Source organism: Oncorhynchus kisutch, linkage group LG14 (assembly GCF_002021735.2).
Source record: "Oncorhynchus kisutch isolate 150728-3 linkage group LG14, Okis_V2, whole genome shotgun sequence".
Lineage (NCBI taxonomy): Eukaryota > Metazoa > Chordata > Actinopteri > Salmoniformes > Salmonidae > Oncorhynchus > Oncorhynchus kisutch.
In genome coordinates, this window is record NC_034187.2 from 47,093,302 (window position 1) to 47,108,961 (window position 15,660).

General features: G+C 41.9%; 1 protein-coding gene across 1 annotated transcript in view; it reads right to left on the reverse strand.

Annotated features, from left to right (window-relative positions):
* Positions 1-15,660, reverse strand: part of LOC109903815 (MAM domain-containing glycosylphosphatidylinositol anchor protein 2) — a 244,066-nt gene that overhangs the window by 19,098 nt on the left and 209,308 nt on the right. Inside the window, exon 11 of the mRNA XM_020500790.2 lies at positions 3,361-3,538. Within this exon, the coding sequence (XP_020356379.1) occupies positions 3,361-3,538 (178 nt within the window). The remainder of the gene's footprint in view (positions 1-3,360; positions 3,539-15,660) is intronic.

Genomic DNA, 15,660 nt, shown 5'->3' on the forward strand with positions numbered 1-15,660 from the left:
GGCTGTATCACAACCGGCTGTGATTGGGAGTCCCATAGGACGGCGCAAAATTGGCCCAGTTCTTAACTGACTTGCCTACTTAAATAAAGGTTACATAAAAAATAAAATAATCTGATATAAGACAATGAATCTGAACAGTGCAATAACTTATTGCTGTATTCCCTATATAGGCTACTTGCAATAATCTCCCTGTCTAGCTTGCTTTCAAAGGCCTCCTTCACCAAGCAATGTTTCTGATCTATGATCACAGCAACTTAAGCTCTGCCCGGTGATATACAACTAATATGGTATCTAACGTTTTCTAATGATGTACAACAGTAGCCTATCTGATGCTAAACCAACTAATGGTTTTGTCATCAAGCTCAGTGTAATTTCTTAGTTTAAGAGCCTGTGTACAGTGTCAAGGAATAAACAAAGGCAGGAAAGTTTGGGAACAAGTAGGTGCCCTTTGGAGGAGCTCATTGATATTTCCTCATGCAATTAAAATGCAGTTAATAATGTATAATGTATAATAAAACTAATGTATAATATAATAACAAGTTAATACAACGTAGTCAGAAGGGTAATTACAGTGTAAAGTCTTGCTACACAGGTGTAACCAAAAGTAATTCAAGGCACTCCTCAGATTTTAAACTGTAGTGATTAAAACAGTATCCAGGTTCTGGTTTATAAAATTAACAAATATGCAAAAAGAGGTCATTTGATGTTAGTGTGCTTTGTGTAATCTTGATGCACCTCATGCAGACGGAGATTAAATGTTTCAGGTCAGATACATTTGGAGGAATCATCTATTGATTGTCAGATAATCTGCAAATCATTGAAGTACAATGTTGTATCACTGGAGAAAAACACGAAAATAAATCTCAATATTTCTGGTCACGGTATCATCTTATGTGAACAATCATGTGTAACAATGTTTTCTCTCATATTCAAATAAATGTTATCAACAGGCCCTTAGTGTGTGTGTGTGTGTGTGTTTTGAGCATTTTATTGTATAATATGAGATGACTGAGCAATTATATTTTCCTCCATTGGTTTGCCAATTTGTTTGGCACCATCTGAGCATGCATTTGAACTGCAGCCATTGCAAACCTTGTTTAACAAACACAACTCAACCTTTGCCACATGTCGTAACTGCCGGCTTAATATCTCTATGAGACAAACTCATTGAAAGGAGAACCAACAGGCATATTCAAAGATTAATATTAATCTCAATAAGTCACAAGTCAGTCTCAATAAGGGAGTAAGGGAATAGTCGTACATTAACTTACAAACATTCCCTTACCAATGTCCTTAGTGGTTGTATAAATTGTATTTGGAGAGTTTAATATAGCCTAAATAATTGTATGAGGAGTATAAGGGTCTCATACTGGTCATTACAGTATAGACATTCCTGTATACAATAAAATGTGCTTTACCATGGGCTTAAAACTGTACACTGATGGGTTAAGTGTGTCACTGCTTCAACGGCGACCGTTTGAGTCCTGATGTCGTAGTTGCACCATAACCTATGGTCACACGGGACCTTAAACACTGTTAAGAGGAGACCGTAGAGTAGAGGTTAAAATGTCAAGTCAGGCGTGCCTGTCAGTATGGGCAACAACCATAACATAGATACAGCATATAGCATCGTCTCAAATTACAGGTCTGCAGGCCACAAATAAGCACTGATGTGGGCCGAGGGCCGGGAGTTTCAGACCTCTGAAATGGAACATATAGCATACTCCCCCCTAAGAACAGGATAATCAGTGGGTGGATGGAGAGCAATGCACTCTAGTGCTGCTATTACCTCACCTCACCTGGGCGCAGAGAACACATCATTAGATTAAATAGGCTGGAAGCATCTAATTAGTGCAGAAGGTCAGTGAACTGTTGTGTTTGCTTGCTAGTCAGAGCAACTCGTCACCAGAATGTAATTTTGTGTTTCTATGGGGTGGAACTAGCTGGCTGTGTGCGTGCGTGCATACTTCACAGGCGTGGATTTCAAAGGGTGGAACTAGCATAGACCCAGGCTATTCATCCCTGGGAGAAAGAGGTCTCAAAACCTGGACAGAATTGTTTCTTGTGCTGCACTACAAGGGCTTCCATCTGTGTTGGTGTTGAAGCATTAAAGCAATGCTCAGGCTGTAATTCTGATTCCGCAGCCTTTTGTCCAGTCTTGAAAGGAGTTCATTTGTTGAACAGGTGGATTGGGCAGACATTTTCTGTGACTCTTTTCATTCCCTTTGTAAGAATGTACCAAAAAGAGGATGGATTGAGACAAAACAGTAAATGAGAGTGAAAGATAGATAAACACTAGTTAAATAGACAATGATTCTTCTCTGGTGTGGAACGTTGTCTACATAAAGACCAGTAATAACAGATGGGTAATTAAAATCCGCCCCCCCAACTACATTAAAATTGCATTTAATTCACAATTCCTTTAAGTTTGTACCCTCGGCTGAAATCCTCCATGGATGACTCCTGATACTTTTAAGTTTGTCTGCCCGTCGACTTCATTTTAATTCTTTACTTCCTCATTTTAAATATGAACACTTTTACTCAGTCAGTGACCTATGTAATTATATTTTCCCAACCAGTAGGGGTCTCTATTATCATATAATACTCACAAAATATGACAGCGTCTGAGTGGCTCTTACTGTGATATTTTCTTCAAGCCATGTTTACATGACTGTGTAATTATGACAACATCCATACAGGGCTAGGATAGGACCTAGTAATCAATGCTAATAGTCTACATCAGGGGTGTCAAAATACATTTTCTCCCGGGTACGCATATGGTCTTCAATGAGGTTCGGAGGGCCACACGGAAAATGTGTTACATTTCCACGCCATCAAAATTTAAAAAACATAGTCCTCTATCCATTTTTTAAAATGTAATTATTGACACTCACTGACTCTCCATCTTTCCTTTAGTTGATTATTAGCGAGCGGGACACAGTCGACAAACTGTATGAATGTAGGTCCATTATCATTTCGACACAGATTTGGTTTTGGTCATTTTAAAGTATATTGAGTTTGTCCCCCCCCCCATTTTTTTGTTTTGTTTTACGCAAACCAGCCTGCCATATGTTTGACACCCCTGGTCTACATAGAACATTATGCCCATGTTACATATGGCGCTAGTCCTTACTGAAGAACATTCTGTCTTTACAGTACAATGCTGAGGGTCACATTGTGTACAATATACAACAATACAATACTCAATTGTGCGCATACATGGCCATGCTAGTCCCTACTGAAGAACATAGTCTGTACAATGCTGAGGGTCAAGTACATTAGTATACTACAATACAACATTGTGAGCAAACACAGCATCTATTATGTACAGTCCAACTAGACAGAATGATTTCTGCTCACCACTGTATCTGATGATTCTGTCTGTGGAGTCTCCCTCTCCGAAGCGTGTGATGGGGGTAAGGCGGACCAGGTAGGCCTCGGGCTTGATGAGTTCCGTCAGGTTGTGGGTGATCAGCTCGCCCTTGGCAATTGCTCCCTCCATGGGGATCTCCTGCTCCCACCACCTCGACTGGCCCGTCTAGACAAAACATAGGAATCATTCAAATCATTAGAATCCCCTTTTGTAATGCTCCCACATTATAATCAATTCCCATTGTTCCCCTTTCTGAACTCAAGGTCAAATAAAACATCCTTAAAATCCATACTAATAGACAGTGGTGGAAAAAGTACTAAATTCTCATACTTGAGTAGAAGTAAAGATACCTTAATAGAAAATGACTCAAGTAAAAGTAAGTCACGCAGTAAAATACTACTTGAGTAAAAGTTTTAAAGTATTTGGTTTTAAATATACTTAAGTATCAAAAGTAAAATAAAATAAAAATCCTTATATTAAAGCAAACCAGACGGCACAATTTGTATTTTATTTACAGATAGACAGGGTCACACTCCAACATCATTTAAAAACAAAGCATTTGTGTTTAGTGAGTCCGCCAGATCAGTGGCAGTAGGGATGATCTCTTGTGTGATAATTGGACCATTTTCTGTCTTGCTAAGTGTAACAGTACTCTTCTTGCGTTGTGTACAATCAGTCATCGACACGGAACTACATATTGATGTAGCTCCAGTCATGTAGCTTTATTCTGTTAGGAACGGCACAAAATTGCACGTCATGCAATGCACGTCTCACCATCCAACTCTGCACTCACGCACGCTGGTTTGGTGCTTGTTCACTGGGATAGTTACCAAAATAATACAATTACAATATACAATATAATATCTTTAACAATGTACCTGTTAGGAATGGCACAAAATTGCACGTCATGCAATGCACATCTCACCATCCAACTCTGCACTCACGCACTGTACAAAATATATGAACCCCCCCCACCAGACACAGTAAGTTGCTAGCTAGTACTGGCGGGAATTCTTTACAACAAAATGCACAACAAATATTCTCCAAAAACCGCTGCATCTTATGTGTGATGTTCAAATAACATTTTACAAACAATTTGATATAAATTGTACATTTAAATCATCACTTGAGAGTATAAAAATCACTTTTGATGTACAGTGCTTGGCAACCAACAACTTACCGCTGGTTTGGTGCTTGTTCACTGGGATGATTCTAACTGGAACATCCCCCCTCGTAAGCAAGCTACGCAAACCAGCCAATAAGATGCCATGTTGAGTAGGTGAAGGCAAGACAAACTCAAACCAAAAACCCATTGGCTTAACAATAAAGTGGCAAGGGGAATCACCAATATAACCATGTTACACTCCCCCCTACTGAATTCCACTTGCCAAGAAAAATAACAAAATACAAAACGGCACTGTGCAAACATACCAGATACAGAGACAAACAACATATGTACAGAATAATCAAGAGAAAAAAAATATATATATACTACCTAATAGAGAAAACTAAAAGGTAAAGCTGTGTATATCAAGGATGCAGACCCTGCTTTAAATCAGTCACTAAATATTCCAGTCATTAGACTATTCTCCTTGAGAATTAGAGTGAAAAGCGGTTGATCAAACCCCTTAGCCCTCATAGGTAAACATGCCTGTCACATGTTAAGTACACTCAGTGACTTTAAAACATCCAAGTAATAAAATAAACCACCATAAGAGACTTTATCATATGTCACATTACCATCCTGCAACCTCTAATCATGGTCACAATGATGTAAAAGCAAAACAAATCAAATATGTCAATACCATTGACCCCCTATTCAGATATTTAACCTTCAAGAGCTAACTTTCTGCTGATTCATAATCTCAATCAGTCTTGACACTGGTTTAAATAGCCTTCCTGCCCTTGACCTAATATGACCCCGACTACCTTCAACTGCATAAGGGGTAACAGTGTTGTGTACTGTTGCAATAGTGTGTCCGTCAACACAGTCAGTACGTAACTGATCAGGTAAGGAATGGTCCGCGTTTGGTAGGTCAGTATGGATATCGTAAGCAGACTGGTCAATTAGCTCACTCACTACACTGTTACAGTCTCGGTCAGATTCTTGAAGACTCTCTGATCGAGGCAGACCTTCCAGCTGCAGTATATCATCCACGGAATCCAAAGGTGGAATATCCTGAGCATCCAAGGATTGCACATCACCCTCCAGGCTTGTGTCACCTGTTCCTTCAGAAGACAACTCTGACACCCACACTCTGGTTCTGTACTCAGCACCATCATCCACTGCAGTGTCCATGGCAGCTGAGACCACAAAGCTGTCATTCATGTCCTCAGACTCTGTTAATCCAGACATGTCTGTTCCCTCCTCAACAGCAGCATGGGGAAGAGGAAGAAAGTTGACTGGCATTATCAGGTTGCGATGTACCATCTTCTCCCGTCCAGTGGAGCTGTTCTGAATCTTAAAAGTGTGACTGTCAGCATTCAATCCAGTGACAAGGTAGACAGTATCCTCCCAACGGTCAGCGAGCTTCCGCTTTCCCCGCTCCCCCTTGTTAGCCAGCAATACTCAATCCCCAATCTCCACTGGTGCTCCTCTGACTCTCCTGTCATAAAGGTCAGCATGCCTCTTCAACTGCTTCGCTGCAGATGCCTGTGCTGCATTCATGGCTTCTTTCAGATCTCTCCTCAAAGACTGAACAAACTGGTCATAGTCGACAACTTCTGGGTTCTCTGTGACAGAGCCAAAGACTATGTCAACAGGCAGTCTTGGCGTCCTCCCAAACATTAGCAGGAAAGGGGCAAAGCCTGTGGTCTTGTGGATTGTACAATTGTATGCAAACGTAAGGGACTTCAGCGCCTGAGGCCATCTGTGCTTTGCTCTCGTTGGCAGGGCCCGGATCATGTTACCCAAAGTCCTATTCATCACACTCAACAGTTCGGCTATTAAAGCGCTCTCAAAGTTGGCTCCCTGGTCTGAGTGTATACGGCGAGGCATCCCGTAGACACAGAAATAGTTGTTCCACAACTGATGAGCTACTGACTTAGCAGACTGGTTCGGACACAAGAAGGCATGAGCTAATTTGGTAAAGTGATCAGTAACAACGAGCACATCCAAGGATTTGTTTGAAGAATCTTCTGCAGACCAGAAGTCTATGCACACTAGTTCAAGAGGCTCAGTTGTTATTATTATGCTCTCAAGAGGAGCTGCAGCACTTCACATAGGCTTTTAACTCCCTCTCCGGGCCATGCCAGAAGAACCTCTGTCTTGTCAGGTAGACTGTTCTCTGTTGGCCCTGGTGGCCAGCTTCATCATGGACACCCTTCAACACCATTGCTTTCATGGAGGCTGGAACCACATACAGATACATTTTCCTCTTTGTAACCACATTCTTCGAAACACGATACAGTACACCCATCTTCATGGTCAACTTGTCCCAACTTCTGAGAAGACCCAAAACCTCAACACTCTCATGGGCACGCTCTCTCCGGGATGGTCTTCTCCCCCTCTCAACAAAGAAGATGACTTTGCTGATAACGTTGTCATCACGCTGCTTACTCATCAGTAGATCGTGTGGCAGAACATCGACATCGGTCTGCTCTGATGGCATAACAGCCTGTGGGAGCTGTGGCAACAGCAGTGCATGTGAGCCCACTTCACCCACCCAGCACCTGTGTGAATGAAGAACAGCTGCAACTTCATGTCTTGATAAAGCACCAGATGGGGGGTCAACAGTAGCCTGACAGCTAATGACCACTTCGTTGGAGTCAGAGGCTTTGTCAAAGGGGTGGCTGGACCAGCGAAACACATCTTGCACTCTGTCTGTGCGCACAGCGTCGGCTTCAGCTAGTAAGGTCTCATACGGGACCCTTGTCAGGCGATGGAGTGCACTGGGTCGTACGAAGGGCTCTCTGCTCAAAGCATCTGCAACAACATTCATTTTTCCAGGGATGTACTTAATGTCAAACTCGTACGGTGCCAGCTTGGCGACCTATCTCTGTTCACAAGCATCAAGCTTTGCTTTGGTCAGAATGTATGTCAAGGGATTATTATCCGTACATACCGTGAACTGCTGTCCCCATAGCCAGTGGTGGAACTTGTCACAGATAGCCCATTTCATGGCAAAGAACTCGAGCCTGTGCGCAGGATACCTCGACTGTGCATAACTGAGGGACTTGCTCGCGAAGGCTATAGGTCTCGCGAAGGCTATAGGTTCCTGCACCTGAGATAGCACAGCACCTAAGCCATTGCTGGATGCATCCACCGAGAGTAGAAATGGTTTTTCGAAGTTGGGGTGGGCCAACAAAACCTGGTCCAGTAAGGCTTGCTTTAGCTGGAATAAGGCCTGTCTGCATTCTGTTGTCCAGTCGGCAGCCGTCAACTTCCTGACAGGTGAGCTTCGCTTCTTTTTCCAGCGTGGAGCCTTGTGTCCAGTAGTCAATCCAAAGAGAGGCTTTGCAATGGTCAAGCAACCTTCAATGAACTGTTGATAATACACCACCATCCCAAGGAACAACCTCAATTTCTTCTGAGATGGAATGTCAGTGCCATCTTTCATCAGATCAGCTTCTGTTACTCCTGTAATGGCCCTCACCTTCTCAGGGTCTGTAGCTACACCATCCGCACTAATGATATGCCCCAGAAACTTCACAGACCTCTGCAGAAAGTTACACTTTTTTGGCGCCAACTTCAGGTTGTGATCCTGTATAGGGCGCTGTATAGCCAGATCTTCAGTGGGCGCATAGACCAAGACATCGTCAAGGTAACACAGCAGGCTAAGAAAGTTCTGATCCCAAAAGATGTTTAGCATCATCCTCATAAAGGTTGCAGGACTATTACATAACCCTTGTGGCATTAGATTGTATTCATACAATCCAAATGGCGACGTAAAAGCTGTGAATCTCCGGTCATCCTCATGCACTTCCACATTGTAGTAGCCAGAGGTAAGGTCCATTGTCGAGAAAAAGGCATTTCCACCTAACGCAGCCAGCGCGTCAGCCTGGTGAGGGAGTGTGTGGGCGTCTTTGATGGTGTGAGCATTGAGCAAACGAAAATCAGTACAGAGTCTCAGGTCTCCAGACTTCTTCCATACAAGGACAAGGGGAGAGGCAAACTCACTACTAGACTTCCTTATGATATCACGTTCTTCCATCTCATTCAATGCTTGTTTGAGCTTCTCATAATTATTTGGTGAAAGGCGTCGGTAGGGCATCCGAAAGGGTTTCTCATCACTCAGTTGAATGCGGTGAAGACATCCGGAAGCTTTCCCACAATCCAACTTGTGCCTGGAAAAAATAGACTGGTACTCAGCTATGAGCTGGATGAGTTTCTTCTTACCAGCAGGAGACGCTTGACAGGAGGAGACATCAATATCAGTCAAACCTAAATCACGTAAGACCTCAGGATCGCTTGAACTGTCAGGTCCGTCAGTATCGTGAAGTTGGCTGGAACCGTCAGTCAGTGTCAAGTCATCTTGGCAGTCAGTGAGTATATCAGCCGTTCTCTGCACTTGCTGCTGTAAAGCTGCTGATGAACCACCATTCACACACGAACAGTCAAAGTCCTCTAGGGCCATGCAAGGAAAGACATCGGCTAGAGTGGCGTTTCGTCTCAATGTCACTGTCTTCTGAGAAGGGTTTATCACTCTAACAGGGAGCCACCCATCCCCCCGCAATAGAGCTACTGTCCTCCCTACCAGTATTGACCTTGGTGTTGACCTTGAACTGCTGGGCTCAATGACAACAGCACTGCCAGCTGATAGATTCTGAGTGTTTCGTAGTCTGCCCCAGACTAAGTGCTCCTGCATAGGCTCTAGAGTCACAGCCCCTTTTAGTCTCACATTCCAACTTTGTCAGTTACTTCACTGTCTCTCCATCTCTCCACATTAGCCATCATATCGATTAGCTTGCTCTCCTCACCCCCGTCACACACAGGAGTATAAACCCTCTTCCAGAGATCTCCATCCGTCTTCAGGTGGCGAATCAAGTGCTTTAGGAGATTGCTGCCCAAGATGAGGTCATCACTCTGGCCTTCAACCACCAGTGTAGGCACAGCAACTCTACATCCGTACACCTCCATCTCCAGCTCACATACTCTAAAAAGCCTCGTCTTCAACCCACCACAACCAACCAAGACTACCTCTGTAGGACTCAATGATGGACTTTTCAACACTCCTGCATGCAACAGTTCAGGTAAGACCCTAGAGCTCAAGGTACAAGCCATGGATCCACTGTCAAGCATAGCTCTCACTTCCACTTCTCCTCCTATTAACACCTTGGCATAGAATAAATCATCATACGGGGAAACAACATCGCGGGCCCTTCCCATAAGCCTGCCCATAACCTCAACTGCTTGGTCCATCACAGACACGCCCCTCTTACGCATGTAAACCATTACCATATCCTCCCACTCATGCACTGTGCACTTTTCAGAGCCATCCTCCCGAAAGTACGGTTCCCTGATATCAGACTTCAATACCAGATTCAGGCCTGACACATCCATACCCCTCGAGCTGCATACACTCCCCATAACATTGTCCCCAACTTGTCCAACATTTGCCTTTGACTCCAAACAGGAGGCAATGTTCTCCCCAATGGAATGACCAATCTGCTGTACTATGTCTGCTATGAAATCCATGGAATCCATGGAGACCTCCCCACTCCCTGTATTTGGCAAAACTCTTTCATACACATCCTTGGGCATGTCCATGGGTAAACTATCATCACTATGCTTGGCAACCAACAACTTACCGCAGGTTTGGTGCATGTTCACTGGGATGATTCTAACTGGAACATCCCCCCTCGTAAGCAAGCTACGCAAACCAGCCAATAAGATGCCATGTTGAGTAGGTGAAGGCAAGACAAACTCAAACCAAAAACCCATTGGCTTAACAATAAAGTGGCAAGGGGAATCACCAATATAACCCTGTTACATAAGCATTCATGATGTAACGAGTACTGTTGGGTGTCAGGGAAAATGTATGGAGTAAAAGGTACAACATTTTCTTTAGGACTGTAGTGAAGTAAAAGTTGTCAAAAATATAAATCGTAAAGTAAAGATAACCCCAAAAACTACTTAATTAAGTAGTACTTTGAAGTATTTTTACTTAAGTACTTTACAAATATACCAAGTTTTTGCATGTCAGAATCATGTAATTACACATGAATAGCAGTTACTTTTGGGTATGTTTATTTAGGCAGAAATCTAGGACAAGGTGACATCACCTTAACTCTCATTTTAATACACCAATGGTAACATGATAATCTCTCACCTAATTTAAATAACTACCGCCTTGTAACCAACATTGGTGAAGGCATGGTTTCTGAGGGGTGTGGTTTATGTAGCTAGATAGCTACTCTGCTGGTGCCAAAATGTGCCTTTCATCTCTGTCTGGTGTTAGCTAGTTACTGGCTAGCTAGGTCTTCAGCCAGCATGGAACAAAAAGGGGGGTCATTCTAAACTCCAATGCAGTTGTCACTGACGGAACACATCCGTCAGTGCTGCTGTGAACCACATCACAAGCGACATGCCAAATGGGAGATGCATATCAAAAAATCATTAACCACGTTTCTATCCACAGTTTTTTTGCGATGAAAGCCACACCGTATAAAATAAAATATGTCAGCTGTGATGGAAACAGGTAGTTTTGATACAATTTTATAAATGCTGACAGATCATTTGTTCGTTCAAAATGGTGGGATCTTTTTGTGTCTGTAAAATTAATTATGCGAGAAATGGCAGTGGAAATATTGATATAACAACCATCGAAATAAAGTAAACTTGGAGTCACGCGATGACATGGTGTGTGGTCCTCCCAATACAGTTTATTAGGCTACAGATGAGTTACGTTACGATGAACTTTACAGGGTTGTGAAAGTGCAAGGTGATCTTGATGCTCCTTTCCAATAAATAGAGTGTATTATTCTGGTGACATTTTTATCGATGCTTGACTGTAGTGAAGTAAAAGGAAAAGTTGGCAAAAATATTAATTGTAAATTAAAGTACAGATACATTAAAAAATGACTTAAGTAGTACTTTAAAGTATTTTTACTTAAGTACTTTACACCATTGCTAATAGAATACATTTTTTATTTAACCTTCATTTAACTAGGCAAGTCAGTTAAGAACTAATTCTTATTTACAATGACGGCCTACTGGGGAACAGTGGGTTAACTGCCTTGTTCAGGGGCAGAATGACAGATTTTTACCTTGTCAGGGGATTCGATCCAGATATACAATTTAGATTCTCCCAAGTTTGCCCACACTTAGCTGTATGTCAGTTTGTGTGATTCTGGAGGAATAACAAGTGAAGACAACCCCTAGAGACTGGGGCTACGTCACAATTCTCTGCCCTTTTATCCAAGTGTATACTTGCACACTTCCAGTCAAGAATTGAAAAAATGGTGGAATCTCTCTCCAGCCAATACGATATGAACCTATGCTCTTCTGTTCTCTGTCTATGGAATTACTCCACTGCGCCACTAGAATGGAGCTAGCATGAGATGTTTTTTTATGCAAACTGTTCCCTGTTCCTGGAGAGCTACCCGCCTGTTGGTTTTCGCTCCAACCCCAGTTGAAACTAACCTGATTCAGCTTATCAGACAGCTAATTACTAGAATCAGATGTGCTAGATTAGCGTTGGAGCGAAAACCTATAAAACGGTAGCGCTCCAGGAACAGGGTTGGAAAGCCCTGGTCTATTCAAACAGATCCCATTTCAAAGGAAACAAACAGTCATTAAGATCAGCTTGGGCGTGTCCAACACACCTAAACTCACAGCTAGATAGAAGATATTTTTTGTCGATTGCAATAATGGAATGCTTAGAATGTTCTCTGAATGTTACTAAATTTTATGGATAGCTTTGCCCCTCTTGGAACAATTTGGAACAATCTTGGAACAATCTTGGAACAATTTGAGAACGTGTCTTTAAATTTGTCATGTTCCTTAAATATGCTGAGAATGTTCCAAAGCCAAGCTATCTATCATGCACCAAAGCTCATACTCCCAAGACATGCTAGCCTCTCACCATTACCAATAACAGGGGAGGGTAGGATTTTTTGGGGGGTATGATATTTATGCCTCTAACTTTCTTACTCATCATAAATTCATTCATGATTATCCGTAATCATGGTAGCACCCACATTAATGTAGAAGTGTTTAGAAACATATTCTATTCTACATAATCATTGTATAATTTCAAATCCAAAGTGCTGGGGTAGAGAGCCAAAACAACAAAACAATTGTCACTGTCCAAATACTTTTGGACATTTCTGTATATGACCACACTTGTACTGTACACTCTGTTGTATCACTATGGCTTCTTATTTCTCTATTTCTTACAAATAACACAGCCTGCCAAGAAACATATTGTGAAACTTCATAATGAATTGACCTACAGTTTTCAGTTAATTACAAATGGCACCTCAACATAATGAAAAGTGTTGTTTCCAAACATAATCAAAGACATTAACAAATGCATTTGAATATAACAAGCAGGCAGATGCGCAGGCGGCACACACACACACACACACACACACACACACACACACACACACACACACACACTACAGCTGCCATGACGACAATAGACTATTACTGCAGAGAAGATAAGAAATCTGTTCATGAATAGGTTGACAATTGTGAAATTGACAAACATGCTAAAGAGCAAAGACACCTAATTGGAGCTGTGGTGCAAACGTGTTGGAAGCATTGAGACACGATAAGACGCTTTAGCTTTCTGAAATTCCCACCTGCATTGAAAACAAGTTGCACAAAAGAAACATGTACAGTTGAAGTCGGAAGTTTACGTACACATTAGCCAAATACATTTCAAGTTTTTCACAATTCCTGACATTTAATCCTATTAAAAATTCCCTGTCTTAGGTCAGTTAGGATCACCACTTTATTTTAAGAATGTGAAATGTCAGAATAATAGTAGAGAGAATGATTTATTTCAGCTTTTATTTCTTTCATCACATTCCCAGTGGGTCAGAAGTTTACATACACTGAATTAGTATTTGGTAGCATTGTCTTTCAATTGTTTAACTTGGGTCAAACGTTTCGGGTAGCCTTCCACAAGCTTCCCACAATAAGTTGGGTGAATTGTGGCCCATTCCTCCTGACAGAGCTGGTGTAACTGAGTCAGTTTTGTAGGCCTCCATGCTCGCACACACTTTTTCAGTTCTGCCCACACATTTTCTATGGGATTGAGGTCAGGGCTTTGTGATGGCCACTCCAATACCTTGACTTTGTTGTCCTTAGCCAATTTGCCCCAACTTTGGAAGTATGCTTGGGGTCATTGTCCATTTGGAAGACCCATTTGTGACCAAGCTTTAACTTCCTGCCTGATGTCTTGAGATGCTGCTTCAATATAACCACAAACTTTTCCTACCTCATGATGCCGTCTTTTGTGAGGTGCACCAGTCACTCCTGCAGCAAAGCACCCCCGTGCTTCCCCCCCCCCCCAAAAAAAAAACATAACGATGATCATTATGGCCAAAGAGTTCTATTTTTGTTTCATCAGACGAGAGGACATTTCTCCAAAAAGTACGATATTTGTCCCCATGTGCAGCTGCGAACCGTAGTCTAGCTTTTTTATTGGGGTTTTGGAGCAGTGGCTTCTTCCTTTCTGAGCGGCCTTTCAGGTTATGTCGATATAGGATAAATTTTGGATACAAATACTTTTGTACCTGTTTCCTCCAGCATCTTCACAAGGTCTTTTGCTGTTGTTCTGGGATTGATTTGCACTTTTCGCACCAAAGTACGTTCATTTCTAGGAAATTTTTATTTTACCTTTATTAGATAGAACACGTCTCAAGAAATTTGTGGAGTGTTTGAAAAACGAGTTATCATGATTCCAACCTAAGTGTATGTAAACTTCAACTCTATCTTCAAATCAAATATTAAAAGGAATCATTTAAAGCATGTAGGTTTTAATCTACAAACTCTCTCTGTCTTTGTTCCCTTGTTGATTTCTTTGTTGAACGATTCCTCTAGAACCAGCTAAGCATGTCAAATTAAACTCACCACCACCACTCCCTCGGTCCTCAGGTGCTCAGAAAAGTATACCAGTACATTAGTCAAAAGAGATGAGTCTCAAAATCATAGGCTTAATATGAGTACAATATATACAGTGAACTTCAGAAAGTATTCATACCCCTTGACTTATTCCACATTTTCTTGTGTTACAAACGGATTGAATAGATTTTTTTATCACCCATCTACACACAATACCCTATAATGAAAAAGGGAAAACATGTTTTAAGAAATGTTTGCAAATATATTGAAAATGAAATACAGAAATTTCCAATTTACATAATTATTCACACTCCTGAGTCAATACTTTGTAGAAGCACCTTTGGCAGCAATTACAGTCTTTCTGGGTAAGTCTCTAAAAGCTTTCCACACCTGGTTAGTGCAACATACAGTGTCTTCGGAAAGTATTCAGATTTTTTTGCTCCATTCATCCAGACTAGTCTCCCAGTCCCTGCCGCTGAAAAACATCCCCACAGCATGATGCTGCCACCACCATGCTTCACCGTAGAAATAGGGCCAGGTTTTTTCCTGATGTGACGCTTAGCATTCAGGCCAAAAAGTTTAGTTTCATCAGACCAGAAAATCTTGTTTCTCATGGTCTGAGAGTCTTTTGGTGCCTTTCGGAAAACTCCAAGCGGGCTGTCATGTGCCTTTTACTGAGGAGTGGCTTCCGTCTGGCCACTCTACCATAAAGGCCTGATTGCTGGAGTGCTGCAGAGATGGTTGTCCTTCTGGAATGTTCTCCCATCTCCACATAGGAACTTTGGAACTTGTTCAGAGTAGTCACCTCCCTGACAGAGGCCCTTCTCCCGGGTGGGCCAGCTCTCGGAAGAGTATTGGTGGTTCCAAACTTCTTCCATTTAAGACATTTTTTGGTAGCCTTCCCCAGATCTGTGCCTCAACACAATCCTGCCTCAGCGCTCTACGGACAATTCCTTCGATCTCATAGTTTGGTTTTTGCTCTGACATGCACTGTCAACTGTGGGACCTTATATAGACAGGTGCTAGGCTTTCCAAATCATGTCCAAACAATTGAATTCACCCCAGGTGGACTACAATCAAGTTGTAGAAACATCTTAAGGATGATCAATTGAAACAGAATGCACCTGAGCTCAATTTTGAGTCTCATAGCAAAGGGTCTGAAAATGTATGTAAATAAGGTATCTGTTTTTTTTCTTTTTAATACACTTGCAAAAAAAATGGGGTATTGTGTGTAGATTGATGAGGGAAAAAATATTGAATACATTTTAGA